Source organism: Caretta caretta, chromosome 19 (assembly GCF_965140235.1).
Source record: "Caretta caretta isolate rCarCar2 chromosome 19, rCarCar1.hap1, whole genome shotgun sequence".
In the NCBI taxonomy this organism is placed as follows: domain Eukaryota; kingdom Metazoa; phylum Chordata; order Testudines; family Cheloniidae; genus Caretta; species Caretta caretta.
In genome coordinates this window covers 19,359,224-19,386,559 of record NC_134224.1, presented here as the reverse complement: position 1 = coordinate 19,386,559, position 27,336 = coordinate 19,359,224, and the positions used below count along the sequence as shown (strand labels likewise).

The 27,336-nt window shown below is 47.2% G+C and overlaps 1 protein-coding gene across 1 annotated transcript; it reads left to right on the top strand.

Annotated features, from left to right (window-relative positions):
- The first annotated feature begins 449 nt into the window (after positions 1 to 449).
- On the top strand, positions 450 to 22,290 carry DNAJC8 (DnaJ heat shock protein family (Hsp40) member C8). Its single transcript, XM_048825913.2, has 9 exons — positions 450 to 582; positions 2,719 to 2,820; positions 4,279 to 4,335; positions 5,384 to 5,450; positions 12,513 to 12,607; positions 13,315 to 13,386; positions 16,200 to 16,291; positions 16,880 to 16,955; positions 21,511 to 22,290. The coding sequence occupies exons 1-9, from the start codon at positions 514 to 516 to the stop codon at positions 21,631 to 21,633; spliced, it is 753 nt and encodes a 250-aa protein (XP_048681870.1). The 5' UTR covers positions 450 to 513; the 3' UTR covers positions 21,634 to 22,290.
- The last annotated feature ends 5,046 nt before the right edge of the window (positions 22,291 to 27,336 follow it).

Below are 27,336 nucleotides of genomic sequence, written 5' to 3'. Positions count from 1 at the left end.
GTCGGGCGGGGACGGGGTCGTTGGGCGGTGGCGGGGCCGTCGGGCGGGGGCCGGGGCCGGGGCCGTCGGGGGGCCGGGCCGGCTGGGGGCCGCGGGGACGAGCCTCGCCTTGGCGCCGCTCGGGGGCGCGCGTGCGGCGGCGCGGGCAGAGGCGTTTGCCCGATCCAGGGGCCGCGCGCGGCTCAGCGCCGCGTCCTGTGGGCGGAGCCCGGGGCCGCGCGGATGGGCGCGGGGGCGAGCCCGGGGCCGCGCAGGGCTCTGCCTGCGCGTGGCCGCCAATGGCCCTACGCACGGGCGGGGCGCTGGCGCCCAGGCTCGAGGGAGGAGGCGGGGGCGGGGCGGGGCCAGCGGGGGCGGGGCCTTCCGCCCTCCCCCCGCAGCGAGCAGGAGGCGGGGCCCGGGCGGGGCGGGGCCCGGGCGCGTAGAAGGGACTCGGATCACGTGGCGGGTGCCGGCCGCTGTCGGGCACGGTGTCCGGGTCACGTGGGGTCAGCGGGTCACGTGGCGCGGGCGATGGCGGCTCCCGGGGAGCGCGGGGCGGGGGGCGCCGCCGAGGAGGCGTTTCTCACCTTCTACAGCGAGGTAGCTGCGCGCGGGCCGTCGCGGGCTCGGGGGCGGCCGCGCTGGGGCCCGGGGCGGCCCCTCGCCCGGTGCCGGGCCGCGCCCCGCCAAGCCGCCGGGGCCGTTGGCAGCTGGCCCGCGAGGGGGCTCGGCCGCGCCCTCCCGGCGCCGCGCGGGGTCCTGGTTCCCGCCGGCCCCGCCCCCGCTGCCGGCCCGGCAGCTGCTGCGGATCGGGATCGGGGCCGGGCCTGGGCCTCTGGCTGCGGCTCCTGCGTCCCGAAAAGCTGCCTGTCCGTTTCCGGGCCGGCGCGGGCCCTGCGGCGGGTGAGGCGGCGCCCGGGCGGGGGCTTCTCCCCGCCGCCTCCCGCCGCCGCCTCCCGGCCTCGGTCACGCAGCCAGGCCCGGGCACGGGGAACACGGGGCGAGCGGCGGCGGGTGTCCGCGTAGCCCGGGATCTCCGGTGACTCAGCGAGAGAGGCCAAGCTGCAGCCCGGATGCGCCGCTTGCTTTTTCCTGGCCCGGGAAATGTTTCTTTTTAAAGTGGATTGCATCCTTGTGCTCCACGCCGCGGGCCCCCCAGCCCCGCCCAGCCCACCAGGTGGTAACTAACCCGTTCCCTATGTCAGAGTAGCACGATACTGTATTCGGCATTTATTAGATTCCAGGGTGTGCTGGCCACTGTCACAAAGTAGGAGATAAGCCGGAAGAATGCGTGTTACAGGGCAGCAGAGTGATGATTTAACTGGGAGTTGGGAATTGGTCCTGCTTCGAGCAGGGGGTTGGACTAGATGACCTTCTGGGGTCCCTTCCAACCCTGATATTCTGTGATTCTATGGGTGTAAATCATGAGGACAGATGCAGGGTGCTGAGTCTCTGTTCGGAGCACTCAAGGTGGCCTGAAAGTTTTCAGACTTAACCAAGCTGCTGGTGAGAGGGGTCTTTCCCTTCCTTGTCAAGAGGGGGCTCATCTCACTACCCTTGTTGCAAAGGAAGGGGACCCTAATGTGCAATATTTTCGTTGTACATGCAGTACACTGTATTTTGAGGATCACACTCCGTGGGAATTGTACACTTCAGACAGCTCCCCCTTTTCACTATACCTGCGCTGAAAGTGGCTCTGTGTGTGCACGCCAAGCACTGCACCGTTGCTGAGCCTGCTCCACCTCACCACTTGGCCTCTTAGACCATTTGCCGTCCCACTCAGGTGAAGATGATTTTCTTCTCCCTCCCTCTCCCGTTAAGCTTTATCTTCACATAAACTTGCACCAGTTTAACATGAGCCACTGTTTGCCAGAAGCTGGTAATGGGCGACAGGGGATGGATCACTTGATTACCTGTTCTGTTCATTCCCTCTGAAGCACCTGGCATCGACCATGGTCAGAAGACAGGATACTGGGCTAGATGGACTTTTGGTCTGACCCAGTATGGCCGTTCTTACGTTGTGCTGGTTTAACTTAAATTGACTTTTAAACTGGTTCATTTGAACCAATGTATATATGTGACAGGTTTCAGAGTAGTAGAAGTGAGCTGTAGCTCACGAAAACTTATGCTCAAATAAATTTTAGTCTCTAAGGTGCCACAAGTACTCCTTCTCTTTTTGTAGGCATGTGGACGCTCTTATTTCGGTTTAGTTTAATCCTGTGGAGAAGAAAAAAATAGTAAGATGGACCAAAATTAGTCCACTCTTAAATAAATTTGCACATGCATTTGTGCCAGCTTAATTAAATCCGTTTAAAACCACACCTCTAGTTAAACCCGTGAAGGTTTGTGGATAAGACCTTAAGGGGCAGTTTATGTAGCTTAGAGAATGGTGAAGGCTGAAGGTGAGCAGCATTGTTAGGGTGTCAGGAATCAGGTGATACAGGGTTTAGGGCACAGCTGCTGAACAGGTTAGTGCAGGAAGAAGCAAAAGCAGTATCCGGACTGTTGTGGCTGCGAGGGGATAGAGAAGGCTATAGCATTATGCAGTAAAAGAATAAAGTGAGCTCAGCAAATACCTGAGCAAGGAAAGGTCTCCACTGAACTGATGGCTGCAGACCTGAGTCTGGGTGGGATGTTGCGTAAGTTGCCTTTGAATGAAACCCTCTGTCATGGTGGCCATATGAGAATGCAGCTAATTATGTGGTGATCATTCAGTTAATCAAGTGTCCTCTCCAGGTGAAGCAGATCGAAAAGCGTGACTCTGTTTTAACGCCAAAAAACCAGATTGAGAGACTGACTCGACCTGGATCTTCCTATTTCAACCTGAATCCGTTTGAAGTAAGTCTGAGCCCTCTCCTTCTCATTGACTCCTACTTAGATCCTTGTGTACCTACTGGATATTTAATTACCATAGAAAAATACATCTAGGCATAGTCCCATATAGCAAGGGTTCACCAGATGGACTGTGTCCTCACGCTCCCTGCTCAGCCAATAGGAGGCACAAGCTATACATGCACCTCCTGTTGGCAGGTTTCACTGGTATACTGTGTCACTGACCGACTTGGCAGGTTTATGGCTGGCATCTTTTAGGTGAGGGTGTAACACGACTGTCTCACCAACTTCTGGTCTTATCAGACTCTCGACTCCATTGGTATTTACTGTTTGTGCATATTAGTTTGGACATCTGAAGCAAAGCTTTAGAACAGATTACATAAAACTTTATTCCCTGGAGCAATTTGCAGGGCAGTAAGTAAATTCAAGTCAGTTACCTATGGCACTTTAGAGGATCATCAAGGTGTGTGAAATTGGGGTGTGCCCCCTAGCTCTCAGTGCATCATGCATTCATGCTGTAACAAAGCCTTGAAGCTGTACTGTACATATAACAAGCATTAGCCTGAGCTGGCTCTTCTGAGCGTACCTTTGTGCAAGATCTCCTGTTCCTGTCTCTAGCCTGAGAAACTCTCAGCCTTTTATGTTCCTGAGTTTGAGCTAAAAAGAAGCCCAGTTGCTCAGTCTGCCAGGGTGAATCTGCAGAATAGTTCTACACAGAATCCTGACACTTGGTTAGAAAGTGGACACATTTTTTCTGAAAACCCTGTGAAATCTAACAGCTGTATAGGGATTTTCTCCATGGAATTAAAGTTAATTTCCAATTTATTTAATTAACATAGTCCTCTGCAGTGCCTATAGACTCAAGAGTTGAGCTCGCACAGAAGTTCATTCCCCAGATCTTTCATTCAGAAGACCAGTTCATAAGAGAGATTTCCTAAATTCAAATGCAGCCTAATGGGCACTTCCTTGGACAAACTTCCAACCTCTGGACTGCTAGGCTGTCACTCAAGAACCAGGCAGTGAAACTCACCAGTCTGTTTTCATTTCAAGATGAGAAAAATGCGTAAGTTAAACAAACTGTGTAAATGGTAAAGACTGACATAGATGTTTGATCAGATCAAAAGTGATGTTAGTAATTTTGGGCAGGAAACAAATTGTTAAAAATGACTTAACCTGCCAGTATCTCACTGAATACTACCAGCTCTGATTTTCTATTCCAGACAAGTTGAGCTGTACTGCAGGGCTGAAACTGGAGTTAGCAGCTAAAGGTGGCTTCCTGGCACCTTTGCATCACTGAGATACTGGGGCCAGGTGGAGACTGGAACAGCAACATGTCCAGCCACGCCCCCTCTGACTGACTTTTTGTCCCTGTATGCCAGTGAAACAGGTGTTACAGGGCTGGGCCGCAGGGAACCTGACAATTGGTGCCTGTCATGAAACTCTCTCTGCTGTGGGTACTTCTAGGTACTACAGATGGATCCTGATGTCACAGATGAAGAAATAAAGAAGAGGTTCCGGCAGGTATGTGGCCATTTTGTTGGTCTAGCTATGGTAGTGCCGAATGCCTCTGGAGGGACCTTGAGAACTTGAGCAAAGCTGGGTCAGCTGTGTGTGAACATAAGGAGAATGCCCATTAGCAGCTCTTGCTATTTATAGTGGCCGGGGTGTGAAGGCTGCAAGTGGTCGGGGAAATACTTTGCTGCAGAGCAGCGTGTGGCCAGGTCTGCGAAGAAACTGGTCTTGGTTTGACCAAGAGAGCATTGAAGTGCCCAGTGCGTATTTATGTTTGCAGAGTCCATGACCCTGCCCCTCATGATGGATTGTATGTGTAGCCAAGGACTCCAGTGAGCACTTGACTTCCCAGTATTGTGGGAGAACAGGATGTGGTGAAGGGGATTCTACTCCAACTGTTGCATTGCATCTCCCCCAAGTACCCCTGTGGCCTGAGGAAATGAGCGTGGGGCTGGGAGTCAGGAAGCCCTGAGTTATTTCTCAATGTCTGTGACTTGCTGGCCTTAATTCTCTGCACTTTGCATCCCTTGCATAGAGAGGGTGTTCAGGCCTCTCAGCTGAAATATCCCATGCCCTAGAAATAACCTCACTGAGGAGCAGGGCATATCTGTGTGCAGCAGAGTTTTGAGCTAAGCCCAGTGAACAGAGGCCTCTGGAGCAGCGGGACTTAAGGAAGGGTGTTTGTTCTACAATCTGATCAGCACAAGCTAAGGACTGAGCATTCTGTTAGAATTCCTTTTATTGAGCCCTTGTGGATCTGCAGAATCATGATGCTCACCTCAAATTTAGCCCTAAAGCTGCCACTGGTTAGAATGTCCCCTTCAGATCTTTACTGATACTACACTGAGTGGTGGAAGCTCCAGTGAGTCAATTTTCTCTTCACTAGGAGAGAATCCTGTGCTATATAAGCAGTGTGATGCCTTTTTAGCTGATGCTTTTCTCCTGTCGGATGTCGTTTACCTCAGAAAGTGTCCTTTGTTTCCATGGAGGCATCTATGAAATATCTATTATCTGTAAAAATGATTATAATCTTGCAATACTTCTTCATTCTTTGTAGTTATCCATATTGGTGCATCCTGACAAAAATCAAGATGATGCTGAAAGAGCCCAGAAGGCCTTTGAAGGTAATACCCCTGACAATGTCACATATAGTGCTATTGTACTGGTGTTTCTCCTTAGCTGGTTTTGATGCTTTAGTTTATTAGATCAGGAGAGAGCTTGTTCTCTTCCCTGGGTGGTGAGGGGCTGCAAACTGGGCCTTGAGTGCAGATGTATTTGGAGAGAGAGAGAGAGAGAGAAATATAGCGAAGTGAGCTGTAGCTCACGAAAGGATGTATAAGTATGTATGGGATGTATAAGTAGGGGCATAGCGAGCAGATCGAGGGACGTGATCGTTCCCCTCTATTCGACATTGGTGAGGCCTCATCTGGAGTACTGTGTCCAGTTTTGGGCCCCACACTTCAAGAAGGAGGTGGATAAATTGGAGAGAGTCCAGCGAAGGTCAACAAAAATGATTAGGGGTCTAGAACACATGAGTTATGAGGAGAGGCTGAGGGAGCTGGGATTGTTTAGCCTGCAGAAGAGAAGAATGAGGGGGGATTTGATAGCTGCTTTCAACTACCTGAAAGGGGGTTCCAAAGAGGATGGCTCTAGACTGTTCTCAATGGTAGCAGATGACAGAACGAGGAGTAATGGTCTCAAGTTGCAGTGGGGGAGGTTTAGATTGGATATTAGGAAAAACTTTTTCACTAAGAGGGTGGTGAAACACTGGAATGCGTTACCTAGGGAGGTGGTAGAATCTCCTTCCTTAGAGGTTTTTAAGGTCAGGCTTGACAAAGCCCTGGCTGGGATGATTTAACTGGGAATTGGTCCTGCTTGAGCAGGGGGTTGGACTAGATGACCTTCTGGGGTCCCTTCCAACCCTGATATTCTATCATTCTATGAAAGCTTATGCTCAAATAAATTGGTTAGTCTCTAAGGTGCCACAAGTACTCCTTTTCTTTTTGCGAATACAGACTAACACGGCTGCTAGTCTGAAACCTATTCAGTATGTATCCGATGAAGTGAGCTGTAGCTCACGAAAGCTTATGCTGAAATAAATTGGTTAGTCTCTAAGGTGCCACAAGTACTCCTTTTCTATTCAGTATGGTTACTTTCTCTTATAGCTGCAGAATTCCTCTAGGTGGCAGCAGTTGCTTTGTTACAGTCTGATAATACGGTGGTTTTCAAACTTTTTTTTTTTCTGGCAACCCAGTTGAAGAAAATTGGTAATGCCTGCGACCCAACGGAGCTGGGGCAGAGGGATTTGGGGTGTGGGAGGGGCCTCAGGGCGGGGGCAGGGGGTTGGGTGCTGGAGGGGATCAGGGCTCTGGGCTGGGGGTACAGTCTCTGGGGTAGGGCCGGGGATGAGGCGTTTGGGATGCAGCAGGGGGCTTGGGGTTGGAGGGGGCTCAGGGCTGGGGCAGGGGGTTGGGGTGCTGGCTTTCCTTGGGAGGCTCCCAGTAAGTGGCACAGCGAGGGTGCTAAGGCAGGCTTCCTACCTGTCCTGGCAACGCCGCCCACACTGCCCCCTGGAAGCAGCCAGCAGCAGGTCTGGCTCCTAGGCGGAAGCGCGCAAACAGCTCCACGTGGCTCTCTCCTGCAGATACCAACCCCCACAGCTCCTATTGGCTGGTTCCCAGCCAATGGGAGTTCGGAGCCTTTGCTCTGGGCAGGGACAGTGCATGGAGCCCTGTGGCGCTGACCCCCCCCCCGCCTAGGAGTCTGACCTGCTGCTGGCCACTTCCAGGGTGCAGTACGGTGTCAGAACAGGTAGGAACTAGCTTACCATAGCTGGGCAGCACTGCTGTTGGGACTTTTAATGGCCCAGTCGGTGGTGCTGACCAGAGTCTCTGCAACCCAGTACTGGGTCGCGACCCGCAGTTTGAAAACCACTGTGATAATAGACAGGTTTCAGAGGAACAGCCGTGTTAGTCTGTATTCGCAAAAAGAAAAGGAGTACTTGTGGCACCTTAGAGACTAACCAATTTATTTGAGAATGAGCTTTCGTGAGCTACAGCTCACTTCATCAGATGTATACCGTGGAAACTGCAGCAGACTTTATATACACACAGAGAATATGAAACAATACCTCCTCCCACCCCACTGTCCTGCTGGTAATAGCTTATCTAAAGTGATCAACAGGTGGGCCATTTCCAGCACAAATCCAGGTTTTCTCACCCTCCACCCCCCCACACAAATTCACTCTCCTGCTGATGCTAGCCCATCCAAAGTGACAACTCTTTACATAATCAAGTCGGGCTATTTCCTGCATAGATCAAGGTTTTCTCACATCCCCCCCACCCCCATACACACACAAACTCACTCTCCTGCTGGTAATAGTTCATCTAAACTGACCACTCTCCAAGTTTAAATCCAAGTTAAACCAGAACATCTGGGGGGGGGGGGGGGGTAGGAAAAAACAAGAGGAAACAGGCTACCTTGCATAATGACTTAGCCACTCCCAGTCTCTATTTAAGCCTAAATTAATAGTATCCAATTTGCAAATGAATTCCAATTCAGCAGTTTCTCGCTAGAGTCTGGTCTATCAGATTGATAGAGCCAGAAGAGTTCCCAGAAGTTACCTACTACAGGACAGGCCTAACAAAGAAAATAACAGAACGCCACTAGCGGTCACCTTCAGCCCCCAACTAAAACCACTCCAACGCATTATTAAGGATCTACAACCTATCCTAAAGGATGACCCAACACTCTCACAAGTCTTGGGAGACAGGCCAGTCCTTGCCTACAGACAGCCCCGCAACCTGAAGCAAATACTCACCAACAACCACATACCACACAACAGAACCACTAACCCAGGAACTTATCCTTGCAACAAAGCCCGTTGCCAATTGTGCCCACATATCTATTCAGGGGACACCATCACAGGGCCTAATAACATCAGCCACACTATCAGAGGCTCGTTCACCTGCACATCCACCAATGTGATATATGCCATCATGTGCCAGCAATGCCCCTCTGCCATGTACATTGGTCAAACTGGACAGTCTCTACGTAAAAGAATAAATGGACACAAATCAGATGTCAAGAATTATAACATTCATAAACCAGTCGGAGAACACTTCAATCTCTCTGGTCACGCAATCACAGACATGAAGGTCGCTATCTTAAAACAAAAAAACTTCAAATCCAGACTCCAGCGAGAAACTGCTGAATTGGAATTCATTTGCAAATTGGATACTATTAATTTAGGCTTAAATAGAGACTGGGAGTGGCTAAGTCATTATGCAAGGTAGCCTGTTTCCTCTTGTTTTTTCCTACCCCCCCCCCCCCAGATGTTCTGGTTTAACTTGGATTTAAACTTGGAGAGTGGTCAGTTTAGATGAACTATTACCAGCAGGAGAGTGAGTTTGTGTGTGTATGGGGGTGGGGGGGATGTGAGAAAACCTGGATCTATGCAGGAAATAGCCCGACTTGATTATGTAAAGAGTTGTCACTTTGGATGGGCTAGCACCAGCAGGAGAGTGAATTTGTGTGGGGGGGTGGAGGGTGAGAGAACCTGGATTTGTGCTGGAAATGGCCCACCTGTTGATCACTTTAGATAAGCTATTACCAGCAGGACAGTGGGGTGGGAGGAGGTATTGTTTCATATTCTCTGTGTGTATATAAAGTCTGCTGCAGTTTCCACGGTATACATCTGATGAAGTGAGCTGTAGCTCACGAAAGCTCATGCTCAAATAAATTGGTTAGTCTCTAAGGTGCCACAAGTACTCCTTTTCTTTTTGTGATAATAGACAAATTGAAACTCAAGTGGCTTATAGATCTAGTGGGACTTCTCTAACTGGAGTAGAAAAATATGTGGACTGTGTGTAGGGCAGTGTTGTGTGGGTTTTAGCCACACACTTTGCACTAAAGCCAGGAGGAGTCATGCAGCATAAAACTAACTGCCTAATGCTCTAAAACCCCACCACTTACTGGGACTGACAATTTCAAGCTTAATGAATCCTAATTGTGGCCCAAGGAAGGTCTTTGCCATTGGAATCTTTATTGATATTTCTTCTAGCTAGTCAAGTTGTGACTGACTTAGGAGATCCCTGGAAACAGTCTACAAAAGTCACGTAGTAGCTTAGACTAGTAGTGTTTTGTGAATGTTTTTTATCAAATGGAAAAAAAAGTCCCATTCAATTACATCATGTAATGGCAGACAACTAAAAAGTGACAAGTTTTTAAAGTGCTTGTATACAAATGCTAGAAGTCTAAATAATAAGATGGGTGAACTAGAGTCTCTCATATTAAAGGAGGATATTGATATAATAGGCATCACAGAAACTTGGTGGAATGAGGATAATCAACGGGACACAGTAATACCAGGGTACTGAATATATCGGAAGGACAGAACAGGTCATGCTGGTGTGGGAGTGGCACTGTATGTGAGAGCGCAGAATCAAATGAAGTAAAAATCTTAAATGAACCAAACTGTACCATAGAATCTCAATGGATAGTAATTCCGTGCTCTAATAATAAGAATAGAGAAATAGGGATATATTACTGACTAGGATGGTGATAGTGACTTTGAAATGCTCAGGGAGATTAGAGAGGCTATTAAAATAAAAAACTCAATAATAATGGGGATTTCAGCTATCCCCACATTGACTGGGTACATGTCACCTCAGGACGGGATGCAGAGATAGTTTTTTGACACCTTAAATGACTTTTTCTTGGAGCAGTTAGTCCTGGAACCCACAAGGGGAGAGGCAATTCTTGATATAGTCCTAAGTGGAGCACAGGATCTGGTCCAAGAGGTGAATATAGCTGGACCGCTTGGTAATCATGACCATAATATAATTAAACTTAACATCCCTGTGTCACGGAAAACGCCACAGCAGCCCAACACTGTAGGGAGACTGCACAAAAATAAGGAAGTTAGTGAAACAGAAATTGAAAGGTACAGTGCAAAAAGTGAAATCCCTGCAAGCTGCATGGAAACTTTTTAAAGACACCATGATAGAGGGTCAACTTAAATGTATACCGCAAATTAAAAAACATGGGAAGAGAACCAAAAAAGTGTCACTGTGGCTAAACAACAAAGTAAAAGAAGCAGTTAAGAGGCAAAAAGACATCCTTTAAAAAGTGGAATTTAAATCCTAGTGAGGAAGATAGAAAGGAGCATAAACTCTGGCAAATGAAGTGTAAAATATAATTAGGAAGGCCAAAAAGGAATGTGAAGAACAGCTAGCCAAAGACCTAAAAAGTAATAACAATTTTTTTTTTTAAGTACATCAGAAGCAGGAAGCCTTCTAAACCACCAGTGAGGCCACTGGACGATCAAGAGGCTAAAGAAGCACTCAAGGATGATAAGTCCATTGTGGAGAAACTAAATGAATTCTTTCATCTGTCTTCATGGCTGAGGATGTGAGGGAGATTCCCAAACCTGAGCCACTCTTTTTAGGTGACAAAGCTGAGGAACTGTCCCAGACTGAGGTGTCATTAGAGGAGGTTTTGGAACAAATTGATAAACTAAACAGTAATAAGTCACCAGGACCAGATGGTATTCACCCAGGAGTTCTGAAGGAACTCAAATGTGAAGTTGCAGAATTACTAACTGTAGTCTGTAACCTATCATTTAAATCAGCTCCTGTACCAAATGACTGGAGGATAGCCAATGCGACGCCTATTTTTAAAAAGGGCTCCAGAGGTGATCCCGGCAATTAAACGCTGGTAGGCCTGACTTCAGTATCAGGAAACTGGTTGAAACTATAATAAAGAACAAAATTGTCAGACACGTAGATGAACATAATTTGTTGGGGAAGAGTCAACGTGTTTTTTGTAAAGGGAAATCATGCCTCACCAATCTACTAGAATTCTTTGAGGGGTTCAACGAGCATGTGGACAAGGGGGATCCAGTGGATATAGTGTACTTAGATTTTCAGAAAGCTTTTGACAGGGTCCCTCACCAAAGGCTCTTAAGCAAAGTAAGCAGTCATGGGATAAGAGGGAAGGTCCTCTCCTGGATTGGTAACTGGTTAAAAGATAGGAAACAAAGGGTAGGAATAAATGGTCGGTTTTCAGAATGGAGAGAGGTAAATAGTGGTGTCCCCCAGGAGTCTGTACTGGGCCCAGTCCTAGTCAACATATTCATAAATGATCTGGCAAAAGGGGTAAACAGTGAGGTGGCAAAATTTGCAGATAATACAAAACTACTCAAGATAGTTAAGTCCCAGGCAGACTGCGAAGAGCTACAAAAGGATCTCTCAAATCTGGGTGACTGGGCAACAAAATGGCAGATGACATTCAATGTTGATAAATGCAAAGTGTTGCACATAGGAAAACATAATCCCAACTATACATATAAAATGATGTTGCCACTCAAGAAAGTGATCTTGGAGTCATTGTTGATAGTTGTCTGAAAATATCCACTCAATGTGCAGCAGCAGTCAAAAAAGTGAACAGAATGTTGGGAAACATTAAGAAAGGGACAGATATGACAGAAAATATCATATTGCCTCTATATAAATCAATGGTACGCCCACATCTTGAATACTGCGTGCTGATGTGGTCGCCCCATCTCAAAAAAGATATATTGGAATTGGAAAAGGTTCAGAAAAGGGCAATACAATGATAAGGGGTATGGAATGGCTGCCATATGAGAAGAGATTAATAAGACTGGGACTTTTCAGCTTGGAAAAGAGATGACTAAAGGAGGATATGATTGAGATCTATAAAATCATGACTGGTGTGGAGGAAGTAAATATGGAAGTGTTATATATTCCTTCTCATAACATTCCTTCTCAGAACTAGGGGTCACCAAATGAAATTAATAGGCAGCAGGTTTAAAACAAAAGGAAGATTTTTTCATACAGCACACAGTCAACCTGTGGAACTCTTTACCAGAGGACGTTGTGAAGACCAAGACTATAACAGAGTTAAAACAACAACAACAACAAAAAACAACTAGATAAGTTCATGGAGGATAGATCCATCAATGGCTATTAGCCAGGATGGGCAGGGATGGTGTCCCTAGCCTGTTTGCCAGAAGATGGGAATGGGTGACGGGATGGATCACTTGATGATTGCCTATTCTGGTCATTCCCTCTGGGGCACCTGGCATTGGTCACTGTTGGAAGACAGGATACTCAGCTAGATGGACCTTCGGTCTGGCCACTCTTATGTTCTTATGTTCTTGTTAGCTGTGGACAAAGCATACAAGTTGCTGCTGGACCAGGAGCAAAAGAAGAGGGCCTTGGATGTGATACAGGCAGGGAAAGAATATGTGGAACATACTGTAAGTACTCCATGTGTGACAGCCCTTGGTGCTTAGAGAATTGTTGTCATTTAGTTGTACAGCACAATGTATGCTAAAGGCAGAACAGGTGAGCTGTCCAAAACCCAGAACAGATCTGTGCCCCAAGGAGTTACTGTCCAGGTGCATGAACAAGAATGAACTTTAGTTAAACACAAGTAATTGGGCTCAATACAGGGGTAACTAGGTGAAATGTAATGGCCTGCGATATACTCGAGGTCAGACTAGATGGTCTGATGTTCCCATTTGGCCTTAAACTCTAAGAATGAATGATACTGAACAAACACAGGGAGGCAGAAGGTGGTTAGAACTGGGTAGTGGGGCAGGTGGGTTTTGGGAAGAAGCCCTGTAAAGTGAGGGAGGGAGCTGAAAGGTAGGCTTAGTCATACACACACTAAACTTGAGAAACAGGCTGATAAGGGGAAACTCAGGGGCTCTCTAAACCAATAAACTCTCATCTGTTCTGCTAGCGATTGTGGCAAACTTCTCAGTAGACTGGAACAAAGTGTGTGTGTATCTATATCTATCTAGAGCCACGCACTTGGCTATAATGTAAAACACAAATCCAGGTTAAGTTCTCTGCAAAACACCTAGTTCCATGGGTGTGTCGGGGTTGCAGAATTAGCTGGACACCACTAACCGAACACCAATAAAATGTTCTTTCTGTTCTGATGTTTGTTGCTCTTTAGGTGAAAGAAAAAAAGAAGTCGTTAAAGAAGGAAGGAAAGCCAACCAACGTAGAGGAGGATGATCCGGAATTAGTAAGTTGCATGAAAGCAGATATTTTTTGGGACTGTTTAAAGGGGCTGAAAGTCAAAGAGGAATCTGTTCTTGGCCCAATGTAGTTTTGAGTGATCCTTTCCCAGTCGTCCCATGCCAGTTTCTGGTAGTTGGAGGTTTAGGGACACCTGGAGCAGGGGTTGCATCTGTGACCATCTTGGCTAATAGCCATAGATGGACCTATCCTCCACGAACTTATCTAATTCTTTTTTTAACCCAGTTATACTTTGGCCTTCACAAAATCCCATGGCAACTGTGCATTGTGTGAAGAAGTACTTCATTTTGTTAGTTTTAAACCTGTTGGTTATTAGTTTTATCAGGTGACCCTAGTTCTTGTGTTATGTGAAGGGATAAGTAACCCATCCCCATTCACTTTCTCCTTACCATTCATGATTTTGAAGACTCTGTCATATCAGCCCTTAGTTGTTTCTTTTCTAAACTGAACAGCCCCAGGCTCTTTAATCTCTCTTTGTATGGAAGCTGTTCTTCTAATCATTTTTGTCTCTATACCTTTTCCAATTCTAATATCTCTTCTTTGAGATGGGGCGACAAGAACGCCATTCAGTATTCAAGGTGTGGGCATACCATGGATTTATATATTGGTGTTATGATGTTTTCTGTCTTATTATCTATCTCTGTCCTAATGGTTCCTACCATTGTTAGCTTTTTTGACTGCCGCTGCACATTAAGTGGATGTTTTCAGAGAACTATCCACAATGACTCCAGGCTAGAGGTCAACTAGGTGATCGCAGTGGTTCCTTCTGACTTTGAAATCTGAGACTATTATTTTATTTCTACAATGATACAGAAACATTTGTCTGTGACTTTGAAGAGTGTACAGCATTACAGAGAGACTGATTAGAGAGTATGCTATATAACCATGATGGCTCTTGCTGGGCATGTAAGCTCCTCTCTAAAAGGAATGCAATTAATTGTGTAGGTTTAGTATCTTTATCTCCAGCATTAATACCCTGTTAGAGGTCTGAATGCTTCACTCATTTAGGCCTTTATTGTTTGGCCAATATCTCATTTCACTGTGTTTCTAGTACTGAATAGCTCTATGTCACTGTACTTTGTGCACTAGAATAGTGACATCCTTGATGTCAGCAGAAATATGTAAAGCTTTGGGGGGACTCGGAGTCCTTGCTAACACTATGGGCTACAATAAATTTTTGGCTTGGATAGCCTCTTCCAAACCAAATGTGTCCTCAGCTGCTATTCCAGTAATACTCAGACCTCGGGGATTCAGGAGCCAAATCAGTGAGATCAGCATTACCCAACAGAGTCACGCTAGTGTGAATGACGGGGGAAATGTTTAGTTTATATACACACATAGTATTCGCACAGCAAATAAGTTAATATCTTAGTGCAAGTTGATACCTTAATTGGTTAATAACATAGTATAAGCATCTTGATTGGTTAATAACTCAGATTGGTTAATAATTGAATCACACAGTGTTTTAATATGTGCTGCAAAGAGCCACAGGAGACAGGTTAAAGAGCCATGTGCAGCTCGAGAGCCAGTCTGAGTATCACTGCTGTAAACAATGGCATTACATGATAGCAAAAAATACTCGATGTAAGTTCCTTCTTCATCACTAGATTTTTACAAAGTGAAAGCCAGAGGTGTTCATGGCTCTAACAGGGCTTTGGGGGATGCTCAGTCAGTGAGCTCACAAAGAAGTCTGTTTCAATAGGTATTTGGAAACTAAAGGATATTCTACAGTTTCAGTTTTTTGTTCTTACAAAGGGACTTTCTGTTGACAGCTAATAAAGAGCCCTTAGTGAAGTGCCACTGTTTACTTTCCATTTGTTTCTAGAAGTTCCTTGCTATGTATGTTTGTTATTAAAGGTTCTTTTATTTAAATCCAGGTTTCCCATTTTTCAGCATGTTTTGTTTTTTTTAGTGTAGAATGATTTTGCAGTGAAGTCCATAATACCGGGGTAGTGACCTCATGTTCTTTCCATAGCAGCAGTCAAGACTACATTGCAGGACTCAACAGAAGGGTAGCAGGGCTTGTGAGTGAGAGCTTTGATTCTGACTCTGCTTTAGTAATAGCAAGTGGGGGGAAAAAAGACCATGTCAGGCTAACAAAGAGCTCTTTTCTGATGCAGGCCATAATGTGAGATGACTCCTCCCTGTCCCCATTAGGTTGGGTTGCTATTAAGGTTGGCCGCCTTGAAAATAAGAGAGCGTTACAATTTTTTGAGCATTAAAATTCTATCCTGTGGGCCTCCAGAAGGTACATGATTCTGACCTTGTGTGATACTTGACTCTCTTGCTGTGGGAGGAGGTGCTGGGTAGGGATGTTGGGCAGAGTGGCTTTGTGGGGCAATACCCAGCCCCTGCATGCTTTCCCCTCTCTTTCCCACCAACGATGGAACTGAAGTGGGGTGCACTTCTTCACTCCAGCCAACCTTACCCAATAGACTGTGTTACCAGAGTGTTTCTGTGCAGCATTATCCCATTCCCCTGGCTCTGCAGCTGCTGGCAACAGGGATCCTGATGTAAAGGGTAATTGTCCCCCTAGCAAGGGAAGGCTGGAGTGGCCTGCTGACCTGTCAGCTCCTGTGGAAGTCAATGGAAATGTATTAACTTGGATGCCAAGAGTTGAGCTTTTGTGCCATACCACATTGATTAACGCCTCTTAACTATGGGTCTCATATGGACCTTCTTGTCCCTAATAACCCATGGATGCTAGACTGTAGAACTGAAGGGCTAGTGTAAAACAGAGGCTTACGTAACCACATTACGATGCATTATGTTGTTGAAATAAAGTTCTGTTGCTTACAGTTCAAACAGGCTGTGTACAAACAGACAATGAAGCTCTTTGCTGAACTGGAAATTAAAAGGAAAGAGAGAGAAGCTAAAGAGATGCATGAAAGGTATGACAACATTGGAGTTCCATCTGTGTGAATGAGGATCTTTTTTCAAGTTTACTGAGAAGAAACAATGTGTCATGACTGCAGAATTCTGTGTGTAAATTTACGGTGTGGAGACTTGGTTCATAAAGACAATGTTATTTTAAACTGAGGATGCTGGCATTTCCCAGAGGAACAATTAAATAAATTGGCGCATATGTTTGTATGCAAGTAGTGTGCAAAGGGCTAAATTCCTAATGTTAATTATGTGCCTGAAATCTTTTGGGTGTTGTGTGGTGTCATTTGGTGACATCCATGTCCTGGTGGCTCACCAGTCAGTGTTTTATATGGTCCAGTATATATATGTTCTGCCGTTTTCATCTGTATGGTTTGCAAGAAGGTCTTGTATCAATAATGCTACCTTCAGTTGCACTTTTCTTCTACTAGATGCTTAGAAGTGAGTATTTCATCCATCTGTTCTGATAAAAAGTTAGTCTCCCCTTTGCAGTCAGAACAGGTGTCTCAGATGTCTCTGTGGTGAGGGGTTTTGTGTGTCTTTTTAATGTAGATGCTGGTTGGTCCATAACTATTGCTTTATGACCTCTTGTACAGGAAGCGACAGAGAGAGGAGGAAATTGAGGCTCAAGAGAAAGCCAAGCGAGAGCGAGAATGGCAGAAGAACTTTGAGGTAATCTGCAGCATAACCAGTTGCCACCTGCATTTAGGGAGTCATATCTGCTCTTGGGTAGGCTGCAGAGCATGTACATGAAGAACAAGGAAGGTCATCCCATTTTGTTGAAGACCCGAGGCACTCCAAGTAGGCACATTTTAGTGAAGGATCCTACAGGAACCTGTTTACTGCCTTATTGATGGGCAGGAACTACCCCCTTGCGTGTCTCATGAGTACTGAAGGGTGTCTCACAGCCAAGGGAAAGGATGTGATCCCTGCTCCTTCTGAGAGTAGATGTCTGGTGAATTGCAGTCCAGTGTCTTTCACCTCCAGGTCACCGACTGATACCTACCCCAAGTCAGGAGATTGGGTTGCCTCTGAGCCCAGGTCATTGGTGACCAATAAGAGTTAACCTCTGATGGCTGTTCAACAACCAGTGTGGAATTGGAATTAGTCGGTGGGTCCCAGGCTAGTTCAACCTGATTTGGTTAGGTGTTCACATCACAAAAATTGCCATCTCAATTTGCTGAGATTGACAGAGATGCAGAGTATCAAAGACCAAATGGGGGCAGAGGTGGAGCTCCCCTCTGGGTATGCTAATGTTGGGAACTGGAGTGATTGACACACCCCCACACCTCCCTCTAGCTGGGAGAGAAGGTTTAGAGACAGAAGAGCTTGTGAATTCTTGGTCAGAGCATGTGTGTGTGATTGTAGTGGAGACCCTTGCTGAGGTTGTTTCAGGTTTCTTGTTTCTAGGAGAGATTCTCCTTTGAGTTCTCAGTGCTGCAAGACAAATGTTTTTGCTTTAAATGAGATTGGGACCTGGAAAGTGACCCTGAAAATGGCACCCTAAAATTCCATGTTTCTCTGAATCCATTTCAAACCCACTGAGTTCACAAATAAAAAGCTCTTCCTGGCAGCCAGTGGTATATGCTCCTGCTGGTCACTTGAGGCTCTTTCTGGTATGTGCATTAACACCAGCAACAAAGGTCTGGCAATCGGAATGTAGTGAACCATTCTGGCCTGAGAGCCAGAGGGGAATCCAGCTTCCCTCCCAGAGCTGTGAGGCTCTGCAGGGCAATTTAACCTCATTTTGTGTTACTGAAGCCAGTATCTCTGACAGCTTCACATAGGGAGCAGGTCTACAGAATAGGAAGAACTGCGTTTATTCAATTGCATTCCAGACAATAACTGCACTTTATATGTAAACTGGACCCAGGTTTGTATTTTAGAATGGATTCACTCCTGCTGCATCTCTATTTGACTCATTAGTGTTTGTTCATGTATGTCTTGCTTTCCTCTCTGCTGCCTCATGGTTCTGTCTGAGTCTGCTTCCTGGAATTCCAGGAGTCAGGAAAGGAAAGGATCGGTTAGTGCCTTGTCTGTCCCTGGACAGTGAGAGATGGTTTCCTATGTTGTCAGATGCCACCAATGTGGTGCTCTGCTCTGTTCAATGTTGATAACAGTCGGCTGCGTGCGTGCGTTCCCTCTGTGTGCTGCCCCGGCTCTGCGCAGATAGCTGACACAGTAGACCCCGAGAGAACCCCCAATGACCACAGACGAGTGGCACCCGGCCAGGTTTATTGTCAAACGAAGCACAGTAATAGTTTCCCGCAGACTCTACAGAACATACTACGAATATGTGCCCCCGATAATGGACACAGTTCAGTCAGCAGCAGGACTCTCCACTACCCCCTAGGCCAGAAAAAGACATCCCCTCAGGGGTGCATTCTTATACACAGGTACAAACAAGTTACACATCACTCCTGAGGCATCGAGGTACAACCCCTCTGCGTGTTGGGGTGCTGCCTCTCTCCTGGTACATGTTGATTTGAACAAACGAGTCTATCCATCATATTATCCTTTTGACCCTGTCTTTTAGGATGGGTCAGCCTGGTCCTCGTTATTTCTGTGGAATGTGTTTGTACCAGACTGTTCTGGTGCCATCCTGGCACCTGTTTATCCTATTAGTGCTTGATCCTCTTTAGATATGTGTATACGTCCAATTAGCAGCCTTCTTCTTGCCAACTTTTGTGAGCAGGGCCTGTCTCTGGCTCGCAGCTTAACTTTGCTTTATGTTAGCAAAGTCTTGACCATTCCTTTGGTTCAGGCCTCAGGCTAATGCTGGGCCTCTGATACAAGGCTTATGTTTCAGGACCTCATCTTACTACATCCTACAGGGCATTTGGCAGGGTTTGGCCAAGACATTTTGAGGTGACCTGCAAAGGAGGAGCCCTGGAGAGTTGTCTCTTTGGCTGGCCTGAAAGTTCTCTCAACTTTTCCTGCTGTGTTTTTATGTAAAAAATTCAGATTCTGTCATGTGAATTTTGTTCTATGGGCACCTGAAGAACTGAAGGGCTCTGACATCATCAATATAACAGAAATGCAACTGAATAATTGAAAGAAGGGATTTTTATTCAGACAGTTGAAAACTCTGGTTTTGTTTAAACCATTTAATTCAGACAGCCTGCAGACACTTGTGAGAAAAGCTCTTTGCTCAAGATTCAGCTCTCTTTACCTATTCAATTATGGGGCAGCAGAGTCCCCAGCCCAAACTGGGAAGCAAGTCTAGAGATTCTGGATATTGGTAGGATTAAAAGCAAGAGGAAAAAATGCTTTTAAAAAGCTCCGAATCCTTTTTGGATATTAGCAACAACAGGCACGGTCGCCCATTCTGTGCAGGTCACCATCCCTAACCGAGACTGGGGGGTGCGGCTGTGGAATTGCCAGCTTGGTACTTGTGACCCTTTCCCTAATGTCTATTTTCTGGTACTTTTGTCCCTTTCTGTGCTCCTCCTTGTCTTCTGAGTTGGTCTGGATCAGCTGTATTGTCTATTTCCACCCCAAGGGGCTTTCTACGATATGCCCCCTCCTGCATTTCCAAATGCTCACAGCTTTATTTTATAACAATTCTAGTTAAAGTTGGAGCGTGTGGCTCAGTGGGGGCTATTTGGGCCTGGCTTGAGAGTTTAGCCATTTACAGTGATCATTATGAAGAACAAGCAGGTCAGAACATCCCACCATGCTCATGCAGACTCTGAAAATTCTCATTCACACCGATTCCAAGCCTGGAAAGTTTCCCGCAGTTGGGAGTATGTGAATCAGGGGCCTAGATTGGAAGCGGTTGTGCAGCTTTCTCCAGGCAGGGATCTGGGGCTGCTGCTCTGCGAGGATGCGCAGGGTTTTCAGCCTGAGGCCCAACGCATCCGCATTCGTCCATGCACGCTTTCGATACTAGTTTAACCATCTGTGTAGAAACTATTCTAGTTAAATCAGGCCAACCTCCTAGGGTGGCTGCAGTTATTCAGGTATGGAGGTGCCCCACTCTGGTATAGCTCATTTCCCCTAAATGGGTGGAAATGAGTTATACTGGCTTAAGTCTTTTCATACCAGGATAACTGGCCACCCTAGGGGGTTGCTCTGATTTAACTGTTGTGGTTAAAAAGTCATCCCTGAATTGAAATATTTAAATTGTTACAAAATCTGTCTAGACCTGCCTAAGTTCAGGAGGGCCCAGAGGCCATAGTCAGTACACTGAGGCAGACTCTGTACTTGCTCTGCTTGCTGCTCAGATGATGTGAAGGAAACACCCACCCACCAGGACACTCCTTGTTCTGTCCCACTGTCTGGGCCTTCAGCCTGTTGGCTAATAGGAGCAAGGTCTGTGGGGTGTGCTCTTGGCCCCGCTTGAGGCTGGTCTTGCTTACCCACCTTCCAGTCATGTCCTAGAGCTGGCAGAGGAGGAGAGTAAAACATACTGCCAAGAGCCCTTCCTCCACCACACCTCTGTAATGGGGATGGCTTGGGAAGGGGGTGGTGTGAAGAAAGGAGGAAGGGAGAGACTGAAAAAGTGGTGTCTGGGGTGGAGGTTAATGCTGAGGCTCTACTGGGATGTGGGGTGGAGGGTGGGGAAAGGCTGAGAGCTGTGACCAAGGACTCAACAGGGGCTTGGTTCTTGGATGATTAATCAGTGATTTAAGGCAGAGATGGGAAGTGAGGTTTCTTGTTCGCTTTGTGCTAATGAGGATTTGATGGCCCCAATTACTGCTGCAAACCCCTGGCTGGTCTTTGCTAGAGCAAGACACCAACATACTTCTCTTGCACTGGGGGGTTGGAAACCTGCCAGCAGCTACTCTTGTTCATATTCTTGTTCATCTGCTCTTCTCAGTCCCTGTCTGCTGTCCAATGGCCTTCAAGCAGCTGGCAGTCATCTGCACTCTTGATAGGGCAGTAGTCCCCAAACTTTTTCAGTTTTGGCTCCCCCACACCTGGTCTGCACCCCACTTAGAAGCTGTGGTCAGGAGCCGGGGCTGAGAGCAGGGCCAGGTGGTGCTCCCTCCCCACTCCCTGTGGGGGCTGGCTGAGGACCCCCCCGGTGCCCTTTGAACATTCCTCCGTGCCGCCTTTGGGAGGGGGATGCACCCCACAGTTTGGGGACCACTGTACTAGGGGATCTCTGTGGGGAGTCCCCTCTGCTGGGTGAAGAGGAAAATGCCAGCAATCTGCTAGAGTTGGTAGGACTTGACCCATTCTTGTCTCTTGTTAACCCTTCCTCCTTCTTTGTCCTGTTCAGGAGAGTCGGGATGGCCGTGTGGACAGCTGGAGAAACTTCCAGGCAAATACAAAAGGGAAGAAAGAAAAGAAAAACAGGACCTTCCTGAGACCCCCCAAAGTAAAAATGGAGCAGCGCGAATGAGTCCAGCAGCAGCTATGCACGAGCAAGTCTCCTCAGCCCCTCCCTGCTTTTAAGGACTTATTGGCCTCTAGAATAATACTTGCTTTTTAGTAGATTGCTTGGTTCCAGTACAACTGAATATTGGTCAAAGTATTTTTTGTACTCTGTACATTTGAATTAGGATCGTGGTATAAAATCAGTCATGAACCAGCTGCTCGTAAAATAACTGGCTTAGGAGGGTCCCGCTGTTGTTACTGTCCTGTTTGTTTGCAGCCCTGTAATTTAATGTTTTGTACTTCAGAGATTGTGTTGTTCCACCACCTTCATGTATAGTTTTGTGAGAGTCGAATTAAACAAGATGCTTGAAATGGTGCCCGGCACCTTCCCGGGCCTCGTCCTTCTCAGCAAGTCAAACTTCGGAAAGATCTCTACCAGCCAGGGGTCATTTGCCAGCCCGACACGGGTGGGGAGCTTGAGCCTGACTTGGAGTTGTGCAGTTAAGTCTTCTGCAGTTCCCCACCAAAGTGCGTGGTGCTGAAAGCCACCCCCTGTGTGTGATTCCTAAACTGCAATCTCCTGGCTCTCCAGTTCAGAGCTCTGGGAATCTGACTTGCTAGTCACCTTCTGTAAAGAAAAAACTCTCTGTTCTGTATGTAAAATAAATTTTTACCCAGGTTATTTGATTCTTGCTCAGAATTATTCCAAAGATGCAAATTTGAGCTGTTGAGGGAGAACATGAGCTTCTGGTACTTGGCACTTCTTTGCTTGGTGTGAATGCTTCCTCAGGCCAGCTCCTGCTCCAGCACCTGCTTGCAAACTCATTAGATGGTCACTATAGAAATTGCTATGACTTGACTCTAGAGCGTGGAGATCCCTTCTCCAAGTCACTACTTTGGCACTTCATTCCATAAGCAGATGCAATGGGCGTTAATGTGCCGAGTACAGAGTCAGACTGGTGAAGAGCTGAGCGAACGCAGTTTGCTGCTGTTCCATGAATCCACTTCACTCTATCGTCTCCAGTTGCAGGGGCTGCACTTCCTGTACATGCTGGAAAGCCTCCTGCCATTCTCTGCCGTCCGTCTGAGGGCGTGGACTGGGTGTGAGCTCAGGTGGAGTCCTGCTGGTTCCTGCAGGGAGGTGACTGTTTCCATGCTCTTGTTCCTGAGAGGAATTAACAAGTGTTGCTGGATTCTCTCTGGAGGTGGGATCAGTTGGTTGTGGCGAACTGGCTGTCTGGAGCACGACTAGGATGTTTGCCAGAGAAGTTTCCATCCATCCTGCTCAGTCTGGTTCTGGAGATGCTGGTGGAGCTTTGACATGTGACCTGCCAAGTGGGTTCATTCCCTCATGGCTGGTAAAAGCTGTTGAGTCCAGTGTTGGTAGAAATTGCCCCTGCTTCCTGACTGGGAGATAATTTGGCAGCCTGCCTCATGGGCACTCTATTCACTGTGAATTAGTCACAGCAATGACTCCATTGTCAAGGTCGAATCTCCTTTCCATGAGGCCATGTTTCCCACAAAGCTCTTCTTGCTTGCAGGATTGCTTTTGCAGGCTCATACCACAGCAGAACTAGTTTTTTAGCAAATTGGAGCAGCTGCCTGTTGATTGGCTGTGAGAAAAGGTCTGCTTGGCTTTGCCATGATAGCTCAAAAAATCTAGCAATGGCTCTTGCTGTCTGTGCAGGCTTCATAATTGTGGTGATTTCCTCCTCCAGACTCCTGCCTGTGTCCCGTCTACTCTGGCCAGGAGGCTGGATGCCCTTGGGCACTGGAGCTGTCTATCTGTGGCATGTAGAGGCCCAAGCACCGTGCCATTGCTAGATAAAGACTTCTCCAGCCCCTTGAAAGGATGCTGCTGGGTTGGTTTGGGTCCCATGTTCAGTTTGTAAAACAAGGTGGCTTTTATAGATTCCAAGGACAGAAGTGACCACTGTGATTACGTAGTCTGACCTCCTGTGTAAAGCAGCACAGAGAACATCCCCAAAACAATTCCTAGAGCAGAGCTTTTAAAAAACATCCTATCTCGATTTAAAAATTGTCAGGGATGGAGAATCTACCACAACCCTTGGTAAATTGTTCCAATGGTTAATTACTTGCACTGGTAAAAACTTATGCTTTATTTCAGTTTTAACTTCCAGCCATTGGATCATGTTATATCTTTCTGTTAGACTGAAGAGCCCATTATTAAATAGCGGTTGCCCATGTCACTACCTATCAACTATACTCGTTACCCCTTTTTCCTTCTTTGTTAAGCTAAATCAGTGGTCTCTTCTTTGAATGGTCTCTGCCCATTCCTGCTGCTGAGGATGTACCATGGGTGCAGCTAGTGGCTGTCCCTCTTGGAGGGCTTGTGCACCCTGGGCCCCTCCCCACAGCACTGAACAGTCAAAGGTGGGGCTCTCGGGGGCATGGCACACCAGCAACTTCAGTTCCTTCCAGACTCTGTAGTAGATGGACCAGGAGCCATACAGGGTCAGTCTGACCCAGACTCATGGGAATAGATCATTACCACTTCCGCTACCTTAGCTGGCCAATTTTTATCATTTAAAAATGTCTTGCGTTGCCTTTCTTTTCTCCCAGGATCTCCGCACTGGCTGCAGAGCCCTCCCCACCCCAGCACTGACACTAATGCAGAGCATCCCATCCCCACCCTCGGCACCCCACCCTCGGCACCCTGATTGAGAAACCAGGGTTCAAGAGTTGGGTCACTTGCCCTGCTGTTTTTCCTGCTTCAGGCACAAGTCCATTTGGCTTGCCCGGGGTGGGTGGGTGGTAATTCCCCTCGCTGCTCCTCCACCCCCAGGGCTAGAAAGCAGCATCTCTGGGCTGTGCCATTGCAGGAGGAATTAGTAGCTCCTCCTTCTGGCTGCAAGATGCAGCAGTCCTGTGAGGTGCCTAAAAAGCCTGGCAAAGTCTTGTCAAGCTCCTAGACTGGAGCCAGTCCTAAAAAATGCTCGGCCTTAGAGGTGTCTGCGTCTGCTGACAGCCTGCCCTCAAGGGTTTTCCCCTCAGGATCCCGCTCTTCTGGTACTGTGCACTGATGTGTAAAAGTGTCCCCTCAAGGCTCCAGCCACCAAAGCCAGAGTCAAAATAAAGTCTGGTTCAGAGGAACAGCCATGTTAGTCTGTATTCGCAAAAAGAAAAGGAGTACTTGTGGCACCTTAGAGACGAACCAATTTATTTGAGCATGAGCTTTCGTGAGCTACAGCTCACTTCATCGGATGCAACTGAGGGCCAAGGCTCTAATATGGATTCATTCTCTGTGCTGGACCTAGGGCTACAGTGCCAGTCTTATGCTCATGATAAGCCTGATAAGGTGCCTGACGCCCTTTCAGAGCCATCAGTTCCTACAGGATCCATAGTTACCGTAGTGACATAGGTTCATCTCATCAAGCCCCTGAGATTCCCTTGTGAGGATCCACCCTTAGATCAGGCGCCCCTCAGTGGCACTGGATACTTTATTCTCAGTGCAAAAAGACAGTTGGGGGGGGGGGGGGAATGTAAGGTAGTAGGGATGGTTCCTCCTCTGGGAGAGAGAGAGAGAAAATTGTACAAGGCTAAGCTAGTTTCCCCAGTTATGCAAACCTCCCAGAAACAGTAACCGCCCCTTAGGACTCTTGCTGGTGTTCCAGGGCAATATCTGACCCTTCCCAGCTTCGCATTTATTAAAACAATTATCATCTTTGGAAACCTCTGAATCTACACTCTACTCTGGAAAGAGACTGACTGACTTGACACCTTCCTTATCCTTCCCCTCCTAGGAAACCTAGAGAGCATTACCAAGGCTCTTGGCTCCAGCCCTTCATACCATGAGATCACCCTTTTTCATCCAGGTATATGTTCATAGAATCATAGAATATCAGGGTTGGAAGGGACCTCAGGAGGTCATCTAGTCCAACCCCCTGCTCAAAGCAGGACCAATCCCCAATTAAATCATCCCAGCCAGGGCTTTGTCAAGCCTGACCTTAAAAACTTCTAAGGAAGGAGATTCTACCACCTCCCTAGGTAACGCATTCCAGTGCTTCACCACCATTCTAGTGAAGAAGTTTTTCCTAATAGCCAACCTAAACCTCCCGCACTGCAACTTGAGACCATTACTCCTTGTCCTGTCATCTGCTACCACTGAGAACAGTCTAGAGCCATCCTCTTTGGAACCCCCTTTCAGGTAGTTGAAAGCAGCTATCAAATCCCCCCTCATTCTTCTCTTCCGTAGACTAAACAATCCCAGTTCCCTCAGCCTCTCCTTGTAAGTCATGTGTTCCAGTCCCCTAATCATTTTTGTTGCTCTCCGCTGGACTCTTTCCAATTTTTCCACATCCTTCTTGTAGTGTGGGGCCCAAAACTGGACACAGTACTCCAGATGAGGCCTCACCAGTGTCGACTAGAGGGGAACGATCACATCCCTCGAAATTAGGAATTAATTCCCTGCTGGGTAGTGGCAGGGCTGGAAGGTACCACAATGGGAAATGTGGCCATAAAACCCTTCCCTCTGGTACTTCCCCAAAATCAAAAGGACTGAGCAAGGGCAGTTGCAAAAGGAGCCTTTTCACGTAAGGGCTCAAAGAGAGGGCCCTACACTGGCTTTGTCCTGCTTGCGTTTGTTACTCTTGCTGCTACCAAAGGAACAGTCTACTTCACTAATCCTGCATGTGGTGGCTGGGGATGAGATGGAAAGTCCTATTGAACTCACAAGACAGATGTACAGATCTGGACCTTCAGACTCTGCTAGATGACCATAGTTGCATCCTCTCCCCCAGAGGATATGCTATAACTTCATGAGCACAGAGAAGGAGGCTACTACCTTACACGTCCCTTCAGTGACCTAGGAGGAAATGACATACCTAGCTTTCAATATCCTGGGTTCACCATCTAGAAGTCAGATTACCTTGCCAGGCCTAGGTGACCTACTGTAGCCAACAAAGAACACCTGAATAAACCCAGCTGCTGGGCAGGCACTTTCTAAATCTGCAGACAAGTTGTACTATCTGCCTCATGAGGGCTTCTTGCTTTCCCAGCCCCAGATTTGTTGGTAGTGGTGGTTGCCAGTCAAAGGGCTGTAGGAGATTGAGTCCACTCTAGCCCTTCAGACAGTGAAGGTAAGAAGCTAGATGCTCCTCTGCCACACTAGGCATTAGAGTAGTGAACTCTCAAGCGCTGATGTCCCAATACCAGTATCCCTTCTGGGAGAAAATAGCACTGTTTGCTCAGTCACTGCTGGAAGAACAGAGAAAACTGGCCAAAGCCCTAATCCCTGACACTCAGCTGATAGTTAAGCATGGCCTGAGGGCATCCACCATCGCTTCTGATATGACATCTAGAGCTGTACCATATGCAGTTGCCCCAAGCCACCATTCGTGGCTGTTTACCTAGACTGGGGAGGAGACTTCCCATTGGATGGTGGAGGGCTGTTGCTGCAGAACAGAAGAGGTTCTAGAGAAACTGAAAGAGACCAATCCTATTGCAAGGGCTCTGGGGACATCTCAACCCCCCTCTAAAGAGATTCAGGGTGCTGTTGTTTTGTTATCAGAGACATTAAACCCAACTTATACTTCCCTTTCTGTTCAAAGGAAGCAATGCTGACAACAGTTCCCTGCTCAGTAGTGACAGAAGTATAAGTCCTAAAACCCCCAACAGAGGAGATCTGCCATATCATCTTCCGCTGCCCCAGCCTTTCAGCTTCAGCAGGAAGCACGAGACCCCTTCAACCTTCTCACTGTTTTCCCTT